The sequence below is a fragment of the Nymphalis io genome, chromosome 3 (genome assembly GCF_905147045.1).
Source record: "Nymphalis io chromosome 3, ilAglIoxx1.1, whole genome shotgun sequence".
In the NCBI taxonomy this organism is placed as follows: Eukaryota; Metazoa; Arthropoda; class Insecta; order Lepidoptera; family Nymphalidae; genus Nymphalis; species Nymphalis io.
This window is the reverse complement of record NC_065890.1, coordinates 3,904,410-3,920,156: the sequence shown is the minus strand read 5'-3', so window position 1 is coordinate 3,920,156 and position 15,747 is coordinate 3,904,410. Positions and strand designations below refer to the sequence as shown.

Sequence of the window (15,747 nt, the reverse complement as noted above, 5' to 3'; positions counted from 1 at the left end):
CAACCCACAATCATCGGTTAAGATTCGCGCGTTCTAACCACTAGGCCATTTCGGCTTTTACACTCACACAAATGCATAACAACTACATAACTACATAACTGACATTCCCTGTTGAAATTGTATCTAAAATGATATAATACGTAGTTAAAAGGCATTTAATATTTTTTTGTTTTATTATTGGCCGAAAATTATGCAAAAAGTTATCCCGGTGGACAATCACTTGTCCAATTTGGCATCGTTTTTCTGAAACAGCACACTACTGACGTTTGCACTCGATGTATCAATTAATACGTATTAATAACAGTCGATTGGGTACCACGACACCCATGTGGATATGGACCCGACACCAAAAAACTCGATCACCAAAGCTGACGGTTTTATTAATAACTTTGTTAATCTTATAATTTATCAATCTATATAAATATTATTGGATGAACAGGTATCATATAACAGCGCTTTAATATAACGTTATGTTTTTTTTTTTAATTATTGAAACACAGGCGAGTTAATATTCTGCCTAATTCTGTCTCCCACGCTCAATCGTTTGTAATAGTTGGTGATGACTTGTGATGGCTTTTGACCTTAACCATTGACACTTAATTATATACTTTAAAAAAGTTTATAATTTTCTTACATCATTGCCAAGGCGTTGCCAATCGTGAGATCAATGTGAATATATCTTTAATTATTGTCTTTGATTACACTGGCTCATTCACACTTCATATTCAACCAAATATATCAAATACAGATTCGTTGTTTATCAGTTCAATTATTAAAAATAGTTTTTGAAGAAAAGCTTTTTTAGACGCGCTGGAAATGAAATCAAACGAAGCAAAAAGTTTATGACAGAAAATTGTTGCACTTCTGTCACGTATACCGAAGCGAAGATGTTTTTCTTTTGTTTATTAATATATACATATATATATATATATAATTACTTTAGTATTTTTTTTTAATTGTTTATAAAAAAGATTACATTCTTATCACTTAATAACTATTTTTATATAATTAATAGTATAAAAACGACTATAAATTCTAGCTACAATAAACAACATCATTACGGAAGTTAATTTGACTCGTGCTTAAGCAATCACTAGTAACTTTAAAAACAATGTAATAATCAGTAAATTAACAGCTCATTTGATCCCCTTACTTCCTATTTACCGTCTTTCTGTATAGTTGAGCGGGCAGGTGTGTAAGTACGGAGACTGTTTGTTTAACACAATTAGTTTTGCACGTGTTGTACTTCGCTATTAATAGATGAAGACGGTTTCCCTTGTCCATCACTCCGATATCGTGGAATATCTGTTTCGTATTAGTAGCTATTCGGTTTTTTTTTTAAATGTGTAACCAATTAAACAGCTGTTTATAGTGTCGATCAAATTTACAATTGCCAGGCTTTTCTGATAGTATAATTAAAGTGGTTAATTATAACTCATATAAGATTTATCTTTCGACTAACTAGCAGAATTGTTATGTTATTCTAAATTTGTTTTTTTTTTTAAATTAAGTTTTCGTCATTTTATTTTATATAATGTATAACATGATACTGTGTGTAAAAAATATCTTAAGAATTACACAAACTGATACAAAATCAGTGATTTATAAAACGAAAACGTAACGAAAAATAAAAACCAAAAGCATCTGTTAATGTTCCAAAAATTTATTGATGTCATATCGAGAGAACAACGTATTGATACGAATTTAATTATACCCAAAACTAGATTATCAAAAACTCGTTCATTAATCGCTAAAGCGCATACCCGTATATCAGATCGCCCACGCGTGTGGTCGCAACGACAGCCAGTATCCCCACCTTAGTATTTCTAATCACGCGAAGCCTAATCCGCTAAATATTAGCCAAAATAGCGCGAAAATCGTTTTGCGCTGCGCATGCGGCGGGGTGGGCACAGGTGAACGTCAGTCCGCGCCGCGATCTCCCGCCGACAGGGATCCACGCACGCAACGCCGCGAAATTTCGGAACCGTATCGAAAATCGAACGATATTCGTTCTATGTACGAAAACGAAATATCGTATCAGACTCGAAAAGTTATTATACATGAGGTATAATAAATGCATGAGGTGCTGCCACAGTTAGGGCCTCGGTGTAGGCTAGTGATGTCCCGAGAGCAATGCGGCCGGTCCTCATAGCCGCCTGCCTACTGCTGCTTGCGCCCATCACCGACTCTTGGTGGTGAGTCTATTGAAGATAATAGTGTCACTCACCCTTATAAATAGTTTAAATTGTTAGCGCGTCGAGAATTTCTCAAAAAGCATGCTGCTACGTGATTGAGGTTAGATTGCATCAAGGATGCTGCGTAGCGAGATTTATGAATACGGGGGTATACTCTCGTCTTATTGCCTTTTTACTAGATTAAAGTAAAGATTATTTTGTGTATTGCATGGAAAAAAGCAATGTGGTATTATTTTTGTATTAAGAAATCAGATCATTCGAACCAGTAATTTTGTAAAATATGCTCAAATTATTGAACGTAAAACGGGGATTTTAATATGAAACGATCTTTAATGTTACATATATTAATACCTTTTTGTTACATATATTAATCAAATTAATTATAATTGTTTAATTTGTAACAAAATTCTTAAAAATAACAATCGCTACATTTTTTTCCTTTTCGATTAAAATATAATTTATTTTCTAATATTCCTTAATATATTTTTAAAAATCGTATGATATTTAACACGTATTTTATTAATGGCTAACTTTTTTATACGCTTGTAGCATTAAAATTGCAGTTATACATAATTATAGGCTAAGCACCTTTTTATGGAGCCTTGATTATAATGTTAACTGAATTGATGGTTACTTACAAATAAAAACGTGATTTAAAATAAATTTAAGTATAATATGTTTAGTAAGATTATATCTCATCATTATAAACATTAGGCAATGTGCAGGCCAAACCTTACTGGCATTTATGTTTCTAAATTAATTTGTAGTAGTGGTAGGAAGATGTTATGCTTGCGACAGAATCTGCCAATTGTTCTATCTAAACAGCAACAAAGTTGGCGTGTTGAGTTACGGCAACAACGGAAACAGTTTACTGCCTCAAAGAAATACCAAATTTTAATGGTGGTTATAAGGTAATCTGTCAGAGGAACTACCTCTTTTATCACCTATACTACTGCCAAATCTTGTTGTTTTTAATTTTATAGAGAAGATGAGCCAGTGTAACAGACTCAGGCAACGCAGATTAAAAATGTTAAGAATGTTTTATACAACTTACAAGATTAATGTCTATAGTCGAAGTGTACCATTTACCACCAATTAGCTTATTCCTAGAGTTTATAATGTAAATAAATTATATAAATTTTCAACTTTATATCTATCTACATAATTATATTTAAGGGTTTCTTGCATATAATAATGAAAAAAAAACTAAAATTTTAGATAAAAAATAGAGCTTATTACTTATTAATACAATATACCAAGAATCTTTCGGCAGCCGATCATCAATTCACACCTATTTGTTCCGAGCGCCAAAACAAAATGTCAGGAGTTAATGAACAATATACGCGCTTAGTCTGCCCGTCACCCAAGAACTCATAAACATAGAACTAGACAAGCAGCAGACATACTACACATCGTTGCTTACATCTATTACAAAATAACCTCAGTTATTTCGAAGCGTTTGTTTTATCTTACATAATTATCTTTAGAAAACGATTATTTATCGGCGTATTCCGTTTAATAATTTACCTTAATTTCAAATACAAAATAATAAAAAATAGATTAATATGGATAGATTTTCATTTTGTCACAATGAACAAAGCTCAACTCTAGAAGAATTTATGTCTACGAGTATTAGTGAGCTTTCAAGCAAAGATAACTAATATACGCTTAGGAGTGTTAATATCCCAGGCTTGATATGATCCTTTATCCTATTCCTAGCACAAGTTCAACATGTATCTGATTGAGAAATTATATGTAGATGCTTTCATTTTTAATAAATCTCTATTCGTATTTTTGAAATGTAATAATACCTTTTTTTTTCATAAAATAGGTAGGCAAATATTAACGTAAGAAATATTAACCATTCTATGCATTACCAAGTTCACCAGTTAGCCAAGTTGTTCGACCTCTTTCGTGCGATTGCTAGTCGATATTCGGATCAAGAAAAATTGAAACTCAGTTCTTAGATTACGAAGCTGCTTAGCAATAAGAATGTGCAGGCGCATTTAAATAATGTATAAAAATGGCATGGACAGCACGTCTGTGAAGATACAAAAATTCTTAGAAAAAAAATTACACCGTAAAATCCAAAGGTTTGGGGTGAAGCCTCGAGTCCTCCATATTTTTTTCTTGGGCTTTTATGTCAAGAAATCCTCAGTAAAGCCGTTGGTTCTGTGCATGATTTGCTTCGTTGTTAGCAGATTTGCCCTCTTATCGGCTTATGAAAGTAAGGGAAAAGAGAGCATTACACATTTTGGCACTATAATATATTTTGCGTTGTTGGCTAATCTCCATTGAGAATAGCTGTGACGATGAAAATCGCTCTGGTGGAAATCATCCTCCTAGCTAATAGATTCAAGTTGACCCAAATGAAGTTTTCAGATTTCAGATTTCATACCCGACCTAATTGCGATGATTACATAAGCTATTACAGTTTGAAACTGCTTTTGTTTAATGTCTCTTTTATAAGAGATAAGAGCAAAAAAAAAAGTTATGTGAAAAGCGACTTTTATTTTTACTTATTCGAGCATTACCAAGCTTCGCGTTCGAAATGTGCAATATATTTTCGCAATAATATTTGTTACTGATAATATATGTATTATTTTTAATTCTTGTTTTCCATTAAATGTTTGTCGATCTCGGCAAAACTATTTCCACGCTCCTTTATGAAGCATCGCTCCATTAATCTGATTAATGTTTAAATTAAATGTAGCAATCAACGCGTTGTCACTTTATTTTTAAAACAGAATTAATTTGTTTTTAGATTACGATAAAATGGTATATTGGTATTATAAAAATAACGGTATTGATGTCTGTAAATTGAACCTGTATTTTATAAAATGTTTTTAAATAAGTTTTATTATGGAGTTACTGTTTCTTTTTTGTCTGGATATACATAATACGAGTGTATTTGACGTTCTTACGTTTGTTTTCGGATATGAAACTAAAAGTTCAGTAGTCTGAACTTGAAATAGATAAATTTTATATTGAACTAGGGAAAAATCGCAAGGAAATATACTTGATTCCAATCCACATGGCCATAGGACCTGAGTTGAAATTAGCCTTTTTAAACTTTTTTTCTGTGTAAAAGTGATGAAAGAAGTACAATGACCAGAAAAACTTATTTTTTTATTTACACCGACTTTTTCTTGCTATAGTTTTCGGACGGATAAGGTTGTTATTATTTATATTTTGTTTTTAATTTCGGACAGTAAATGCTCAATACACGATTATGATTTAAATTTAATAAACTCCTTTACTCTATGGTTAAATCAAATTATAAGACACAGATAATAAATGAGAAAAACAATGTTGACATTAGTCAGAATTTCTAAAAAAAAACATATTTAGACAATATTACAGTTAATAAGATAAGAAATAATTAATTATAAAGTAACAGCCTGTGAACGTCCCATTGCTGGGCTAAGGATTTCTCTCCCTTTTCGAGGAGAAGGTTTTGGAGCTTGGTGAAAACCACGCTGCTCCAATGTGGGTTGGTGGAATACACATGCGGCAGAATTTCAGTGAAATTAGACTCATGCAGGTTTCCTCACGATGTTTTTCTTTACCGTCAATCACGAGATGAATTATAATCACAAATTAAGCACATGAAAATTCAGTGGTGCTTGCCCGTACTTGAACCGACGATCGTCGATTAAGATTCACACGTTCTAAACACTGGGCTATCTCGGCATTTTTTTAAAATATTAATTATGAAAAAAACGTAAAACTATTAGGTAATATTAATATAATAATTAACGTATGACCACAGGCTATGTCAGACAAATAGGATAAACGAAACGGAATTATAACAAAAAAAAACATATACATATATCGTTTGGTAAAGTTTATTACTCACATTGTACAGATAACAATCAAAATTGATTTAAAACTTAATTATACAATATTTTCATGAATATCGCTGTATATCTAGCGTGCACGCATTTAATTAAAGACAATTACGATCATTTCTATATATTTTTTAGTTGTTATCGTCGTGGAATCAATGCAAAAAGTAAAAAGCGTAATTTATAGACTGGTAATATTTTTTACAACTTTATTAACATTGTAAATTTTCATGACATACTTTTTAAAATACATATATAAGTATAAAATATTAGTAGGAAATTTGTAATGGTTTGAACGTATGTTTCGAATTCTTAGTTCATATGGTGACGTTATTGGACGATGTTTTTTTTAGTAAAAACCGACACAAAGTTCATTGTATACGATAATCTTAGTTAACATTTTTTTTAACAAATCTGCGTAAAAATTAAATTAATCTACAATTTAAATACACATTAACATAATATGAGTTAGGTGATATTCGTATGAGATTTATTACTGGGAAGTGTAATAAAAGCGTTTCTGTACGGACTTAATTCGTACACACGTATGCCAATCTAGGGCACTCTTGTCTTTTATTGTTTAAATTTGATTTAATGGCCGCCGCTCGTTATTGGTCGGTTTCAATTCATTATGTCGCTTATTTGATTTATACTCTGCAGTAATGATATGTAAGATATTATATCATATATGTTCATGCGACTTTGAATCTTATTGCAAGTAAGTAAAGAATGTATTCATTTTATACTTTATGAATCTGAAGACAATGGCTGTTTGTTTAAATCGGTTGTTGCTATTATAGTCCATCCTACTATATATATACGAATATGTATTCAATACTTACGAAGATATTTTAAATGTTAATTAAATATAATTTTTTATGTAAATATAATATCTCAATTGTTATTCGTGTTTGTATACCTATGTAGATAATTAAACACATATACATGTACAATTAGTGTCATGATAACTGTGTTAGAGAAATTTTCAGTGTAGTTATTTTTTTTTAATTTAAATAAGATAGACTAGCATATATATGGCACTGCAAAAAGTAGAGAAAGTACACACAACGTCAATGCGGTGAAAATCACTGAACGTAAAATATTATCGCATATAATTACACTTACCTACTCTTTAAAACATAGTATTCTAAATGTTGATGTTTAGTATAACTAAAGGGTAACCAAACCAGCACATAAAATATATATAATAATATATATAATAATAGTGAAATACATTTTATGGACAAAAAATTCTATATTTAAGATTAAAGATAAAAAAATATCATTTTTTAATAAAATATAAAATATTTGGCTTTATAATAGCTACCCTAGCACCACAAACAACCGTTTAAAAAGTCTCAAAATTAAAAAAAATATAACATCTTCAACATTTTCGCAATTACCGTTTAACTTTCAAGGAGGTAATCGATACACCTTATCCGATAATAAATTCGCGATCCGGACAATAAATCACGAAGTATGAAATTCAATAAAGTTATATCGGACGGCCAACCACAGCGGCGGGCAGTTTAATTTGCAATTAATCAAGAATGAACCTTAAATTAGGAGTTTCGGAACAGTCAATAAAAATTGATGCCGCATAAGGCGTTGAATAAAATGTTGTACAGATGTTGTATAGCTTATATTCATTAATTTTGTGAAACTTTTTAATTACTAGTTACCGAGCGTTGTTTTGCCTATATGGAGGGGTGGGGTGGAAGGAATCCTACGATATCCTTTTCTCTACCACCAAATTTCATATTGATTGGTTGAGTAGCTAAGACGTGAAAACGTAACAAACCAATGCACTTTAGCATTTAGTATATTAGTTAAGATTTAATACTTAGCTTACTAGTAAATTAATTCTTCCTAATAGCTGAAAGTTTCTTTCATAGACCAAGACTATTTCTTTGATAATAATGTCCTCCAGACCGATTTCGGCCACGGCAGCCAATTTCAATAGAGATTAGCCAACTACGCAGGAGATATTATAGTGCACAAGTGTGTGCGCAAACACAGATGCACTCTCTATTCCCTAACTCTCATAATCGGATGGGACGGCAATCCGACACGACCGGAACGAGTTCAGGCTTCAGGAAGAGTTCCAACTTCCAGACTTCGAGCTGCTATTGAGAATTTTCTGATAGAAAAACCCGATAACTTTTTATTGGCCCGACCTGAAAATTGAACCCAGGACCTCCGGGTCAGCGGCCCATATCAAGCCACTATACTAACGATGCAGTCAATTTATTTGATATTAAATGTGAGAAGAATGGCTTTATACTAAAATGATACACACCGTCGCTATGACGTCATTAACTATAAAATAAAGATAGTTGTGAATGCTAATTTTATATATCATTAAACTTACTTACAGTATATATACTGCAATTATTACAGAAAATTATACTGTACATTCAAAAAATATACGTATATGTAAAATAGGGCTCGTGTCAATGAACCTAAAGAAAACTCCAAAGTCAAAATATAATTTTGACGTATTACTTAATTCTGATTCAATTATCGGTTAGACATTGATTAATCGATATTAATAGCAGAAGAGAACATCAACGTTTAAGCTAATTAAATTAACACAAATAATAAAAGGTGGCGGGCACCAACTGGATGCGGAAGGCGGAGGACAGGGAGCTTTGGCGCATTTTGGGAGAGGCCTATGTTCAGCAGTGGACAACGATTGGCTGTTGATTGATTGATTAATTAAAATAATAAAATCAGTATTTCTGCGATTAGTCTTTTGAAGATCTTTATATAAAGTTTAAAGCTTGGAACAACATTTTTCGTATAAAAATAAAGGTGTTTTACAATTAAATAAATAATCTTAAAGTTTTATTATATTACCTTTACCATTACCACCTGGAATGTTAATATTTAATAGTTTTCTGTCTTATATAATAGATATATGTACCGATTGAAATTAAATTTGATAAGAGGAAATGAGTAAATCAGGTTTCATTGTTGTCATAATGCTTAATAACCTACGAAAGTGATGATGCGAATTAGGATTAAACGTGGTTTCTTAGAAGATACCTTACTTTACACTAAAAATTACAACTGTCATTTGACTTTTCTGGTGATCATCTAAAAAAAATTTACTGGTGCTAGGGCTTTATGCAAGCTCGTCTGGGTAGGTACTCATAAGATATTCTACCGCAAAACAGCAGTATTTGGTATTGTCGTATTTCGGTTTGAAGGGTGAGTGAGCCAGTGTAATTGCAGGAACATAACATCTTAGTACCCAAGGTTGGTGGAGCATTGGCGATGTAAGCGATGGTTAACATTTCTTACAATGCTAATATCTACGGGCGTTGGTGACCACTTACCATCGTGTGGCCCAAATGCTCGTCCGCCTACCTATACTATAAAAAAAACATTTTTTTCAGGCAATAAAAATATTCTTCATTTTGATTTTCAATGAAACTGGTCTATTACACAGACACAGATACATATATTATAAAAAAAATTATGAATATTTTTGTATATATACATCTAAGATTGTATCGCTATAAAGCGGACTCCACTCGTTAACAATGCAACCTTTCTTGCACTCCTTGTCTTAAAGGTTTTATCAAAACACATTGCATAAATACGATTTACTAGTATATATTTACAAAAATAAAATATATTTCCTGTCTTCAGATTTCATTATTTAATAAAAATCAAAACGATAACCCTACATTTTATTTTAAAGATAACGTTGCGCGTGAACATTAAAATAACTTATATAAATTTTGAAGATAATTTCACACAATGAAACAAAGGCTTTCGTTCATAAAACAAAACACCTAATAGTGCAGATAGGATCGGAGTCATGTCAAAATAGCTCTTAAACAACTTGGTCACGTCTGACGTTCATCCAGATCATCGAAGAGACAATTTGATTACATTCAAGGTCCAGATGAATCGTGTGATAAACTATATAGTTTTGGGTTTAATGTAATAACATTTAAACGATTGGATGCTTCCTTGATAGCAACTTTTGTTTATTTGGATAATGAAAATCGGATGTCTGGCGCATGCTAGCTGCCAAAAAACAATGGACTATCATAGTTGTGTATGTTTAATAAAATTACTTCTTAGTTTCGTCCACAATAGTGGGCTAGACAAGCGAGCCAATACATTTTATACTATCTTACCCGTAGAGACTGTTTTTATAAAACCTTAATATAAGCAATGACTATATGACATAATTGAATCATTGGTAAAACCGCGTGAAGCAGAAAAATTATGTTAAATAATTAATCAGTCGAAATTAACCTACAAACACATTTGTTTCTTTATTTTTCTAGCAAATAAAAATAATGTTTTTTTTTTTTTTTAAAAGAAACTTAAGAAAAAAAAGTATCTACTTATTAACCACTTATAATTATGTCACTTATGATGTTATGTCGTTTCGTTTCATGCGCGTGGCAGTCTAAGTTGGCCGGTATAAAAATAGTCCCGAGTGTGTGCGCCGACCATTTATTTCAAAACAAACCATATAAAATTGAAAAATGACTAACGAAATCAACCAAGTCACGATGAACCATTACAAAAAGTGCTACTTATGTTTATTTGATAAAATATTTAAAGTTTTTAATTTTAAAAGTACCGTCAGAAAAATATTGCAATATAAAAAAAAAAATCGAGTCTCATAAGAGAGGCCCGTGTTAATAATCCGATTCGTGGCGAGTTGATTGATTTCAACGATTTTCAATTTAGTTGATGTAATACTCGACTTAATCATTGAACCAATCAAGCCTTTCATTAAATCATTGACTATAAAAGTTGATGTCAGCGTTGGACGTGGGTGTGGCTGATGCGCGTACACACTTCGTGACTTGGTTGATTTCATTTGTGACGTGACGTAGGAGAGTTTGTCATCTGATACGACCAAGAGCCTAAACTGAAATGATTTCTACAAGTATTATAAGCTATATGAAATCACTTATAATTTAATATAACTCATAATGTTAAATACTTCTGGTATAATATTCACATCTATATATTATGTTTTTCATTCATTCGCTACTTTATTAAATCATTCATGAAATATTTTAAGACAGGTTTACGCTTGATTATATAAATGTATAACTTGCTGGGTTATATGTACTAAGCTTTTTTTTCTATTAATTGAAGTTTCAAAAAGCCTAATGTAAACGCCATACTCGATAACGTTATTTTAAATTTTAATCTTTGTTTGTATTATTCGTTATGAAAACGTTGCGTTGTAGGTATATTATACAGATATATTTTTTAAATACTTAAAATATAATCTCCGATAGAATAAAATACCTACGTTTTGTAAATTGAAGTGAAAAAATTCTTCTCAATTCTCAAGCGAATGAATCGATTAAATTATAATCCATTTCGGTATGCCATACCTGTACGAGTCAATTTCATTCGCCCACGATTCGATATAGAGCTAAATCTTCGATTACCTAATTAATTACATTTTTATTTTAATGTATCCATCCGTATAACAGCGGATCTAACACACGACAACACTTCAAATTATATCAAACTATATATCTAGAACTCATATAATTAACGTTCTAATCAGGTGGCTGTTTATTTGATTGATACAATAAATTACTTATTAGAAAGTTTAGCTCAATTATGTAATTTTTTTACTAGCTGTACCCGCAGTTATGTTCGATATTTAAAATTTATTTATTTTTATTTTAGAAATCAGAACTATAAATAGGTTTTAATGCTGAAGTCGTTACTTTTCTAACCTCTATGGCAGCATCGGCTGTTATTTTGAGGTTTATATTCAATCAAGTATAAACCTTAAATCAATCTAATGAACTTGAAATTTATACTGGCACTATTTAAACCAGGAAACAGTAATAAAAAGTTAGGCAGAAGAAAAAAATATTATGAGGGTAGTATTTAAACATGCCTGCACACAACTATGATCCTTAATTATTTTTTTTGTAAAAAATATCATATGACTTATTTTATAAACCGTCCAGCCAATCGATCATTAATACGTATTAAACATCCAAACACGAACGTATTTATAATATTAAAGAAAATCTTCATAAATGACACAGAACATGGCATGATGTAATTGATATTATAGAAACTTTCAAGTCTTAAAAGAATAATTAAATACAATCTTATTAATGATACTACGCACAATTTACTTAATATTCATTCATTGCAAACTTAAATTTAACAGACAAAAATGTTAAATTTGTACCGAGTGTTATAAAAAACTATCTACCACTATCAACAAGACACGCTTATAACATTTAATTCAATACTAGACAAAGTTTTTCTAAACCATTATTATGATATATAAATAAAAAAAGGTGTTAGTCAAACGATATATAAATTCGTAACAAATTTTTATGACTCAATTTCCTATAATTTCGTATGATAAATATTAAAAACACATGGCGTTTAGATACAAATAATCACTAATAAACAATAATATTTAAATAATTCAGTCATTCCCATTATATTAAACAAAGTATCTGATTCCTTAATGAGGAATCTTGAATCCGCATCTCAAAGATTTATGAGGTAATTAATTTATTTATTTAACATTAAAAGCCATTTGGTCTATTAAGGCGACAGTGTTTGGAAACATTTTTTTTTTAATTTTATCAAATGTTTAAGTTCAACCTTTTTATACGGTAATTCTCATAAAATATTCTAAGATAAGGCATTCGAACGGTCAAATGTTACGCCTCGTTTTTAATATTGTGTTATCTGTGCGTGGTACATAATTTTTATGTTGTTAATTTAATATACGTGTTTTTTATTAATAAAGAAACTAAATTAACTTAAATAAATATTAGGTATTATTATTTCAAAAAAATAATAAGATAAAATTATCGCAAAGCGATACTCTTATTGTAGGACAAGTTTAGTTGACTGTTTTGAAGTATTCAAGATATCAACGTCCGACCGACTTAATCTTACAACATATATCACCAGGTAGCTGATTTACTATTATTATTTACTTTTATATACATTTTGTTGTTAATATATTAAATCGAATTAAGATATGGAATATGTGAAAGAAATCATGATTAAATTACTTAATACATTTAAAAAATAGAAACGGTGGTGAGGCCTTGTAACTAAAGAAAGTAAAAAAAGAACTTCAAATGATCAATAATAACACTATTAAGTGATTCTACCATTTTAAGGTTGATAATTTCATCATCATTGCAGGCTAATTAAAAAGAGAACACACTGTATAAGTTTTACTTAAAGTAGAACAGTGCATAATTAAGACATTTTCCATTAGCCCCGTAAAAACTTACCCTTTACGCTTAATAAAAGCTTAAATGTAAATTAATAATCTTTGTATATTTGCAAAAGCATACAACATAATATATAATAAACCCTTATAGACCTATTTATTTAACATTAATAGACTTGCTGGCCCTTAATACGTAATAAATTAATAAATACTACATCCGCTGTTCTTGAAGCAGTCCCGAGTAGTCACAACACCGGTTTCCTAATCACGGTATACTTGACAGGTAAGTCAATAATTACTGTCTAATTAGAAACTTATATTTGGCTCTGCCCTAGTAACATATATTGATAAAGCGTGCTAGAAATGCCGTTTACATTAACATAACATAAAGTGGAAAAACATATGTTAGTTTTATTTTAATATTGGTCGATTTTATTGAATTTTTCATAGTGTTTTTTTGGGCGCGTTTAGCCTAATGTTTAAACGTCAATAGTAACGTTTCTGTAAGTAACTCTTGCTTAAAACGTTTCCGTAGTGGACTAAAGTAACTATTAAACAGTTTAACTTTGTCGACGTGATTTGAACTATGTTTGACATAAACTACGTTTCCTTACATTATTTCGGTACTCAAATGCTAATACTTAATGATTGTTCATTATTGAAAAAAGACAGGAAAATAAATTCACTCGTAATACGTGGTAACTCAATATGTCGAAGCATTCCTAAATATTTTAATCATATCACATTATTGTAGAATTGTATGTTAATGCCTGCTCATTGTTGTAATTAGTATTCGAATTGAAATTGAAAATTGTACGCTTATTCTACATAAAAAAAAAAACAAAAACAAACTTATTTATTCGTATCCACACATATAGGCGGTAAATAGAAGTAGTTAATTAAGTAGTTAATGAAAACAGCATTGTTTTACTGATCACCCCTTAAACAACATTTATAGATGAAGCCGTTAATGTTTAAATGAATATCTAGAAGCATAAATAGTAAAACCATGGAATAATGCACTTGTGTAACTGGCCATTACATAAGCCCTTTTGTGTAGATAGCTGAATCATCAATTAGTCTGCCAGTAAATAGCTATACCTGGCTTTGTTGAAGGGTGAGTGAGACAGTGACATGACAAGCATATCCCTTATGACATTTTAGAACTCATGGTTGGTGGCGCATTGATGCTAAAAGAAATAGCTATAGTTTAATCTGTGTCACGGTGGACGGGTTGGTTCGTCTTATTAAATTGAATTTCCCAATGAGTTGAACATATGTAATTTGCCAAATGGCAACATTCTGACAGTAAAAGTCAGGTACCTTTTTTTCTTCTGCTTGTCACCAGTTTTTCTTTTCTTTTTGTTTGATAGATATTGACAAGTATTTGTGTTATTAATATTTTGTTTGAAAATAATGCCTGGCTTACGCAGTGCGAGTTGCTCACTAGTCAGCTGACAACTGCTCATGTTGTGTACTCGTATGTCAGTAGCTCAGCTTGTCTTAGCAGTTTTCATGATAAGAGCTGTATGGCGAGGTTTGTGCTGGACTATTACTAGGATGCTCTTGCGTCTGACTGGTATGCTGCGGAACGCGTCAGAACGCATGAGATTATATTCGAATTTCGAACACTGATCGAAATCTAGTTATATCTACTTGGTGTTGATAATGCAATAAAGTCATAAATGTATGTACCTACATTACGCTGTTAACAGTCTGGTTTTCTGGGACAGATTGAAATGTGGATGAGCATTAAAATTTTATTACTTGCACCATTTCTGTATTGATGCAAAGGTGGATAATTAAATCTAGTTTAACTATTAATTATTATTACGATATTTCAACATATGTTACTTTATAAATGATATGATTTTTTATGTTAAATTTACTCTCGAAATGAAATTAGTACGGTTATATAACATAATCGTACTCATTTGTTGAAGCGCTAATTTTTCGTTAACTGAGCTAAGATGACGCAGTGTCTAGAACATGTGAATCTTAACTCGTTCCTCGTTTCTTCTAAATTAAACCAATCACCACTAAATTTTTATGTGCTTATTTGTATTAATTATCTCATCCTTGGTCTGACACAACGTTGTATAAAGCTCAAAACTCAAAAAAGAGAGGCGATTTTAACCTAGAAATGGCAGATTAACAGATTGTTACCTTTTTTACTAATTTCATTTTTTTTGGAATCTTCTTGGTTTGATTTTATGTTACATAGCATATTTGTTTTTGTAAGTATGTTCTTTAAAATTTACTTTACCTTCCATATGTTTAAGTAGATATGTAGATTGCTAGGTTTAGTTTCTAACTTATATACTTTTAAATAAAATTTAAATTATAATTAAAAAAGACTTTTCAATATTGGTCGTGATTTTTTAATGAAAAAAACCTCTAAACTTAAATTTATTAAGCTCAATAAAATATAACATAATTGCGCTACGTGTGACCACCCCCGCGAAGTGCCAGTCGTGAGACCATA

The 15,747-nt window shown here is 30.8% G+C and overlaps 1 protein-coding gene across 1 annotated transcript in view; it reads left to right on the top strand.

Moving 5' to 3' along the window:
• The first annotated feature begins 1,930 nt into the window (after positions 1-1,930).
• The window catches only part of LOC126781313 (protein Wnt-6), a 42,275-nt gene continuing 28,458 nt past the window's right edge, over positions 1,931-15,747 (top strand). Inside the window, exon 1 of the mRNA XM_050506244.1 lies at positions 1,931-2,195. Within this exon, the coding sequence (XP_050362201.1) occupies positions 2,134-2,195 (62 nt within the window). The 5' untranslated portion in view covers positions 1,931-2,133. The remainder of the gene's footprint in view (positions 2,196-15,747) is intronic.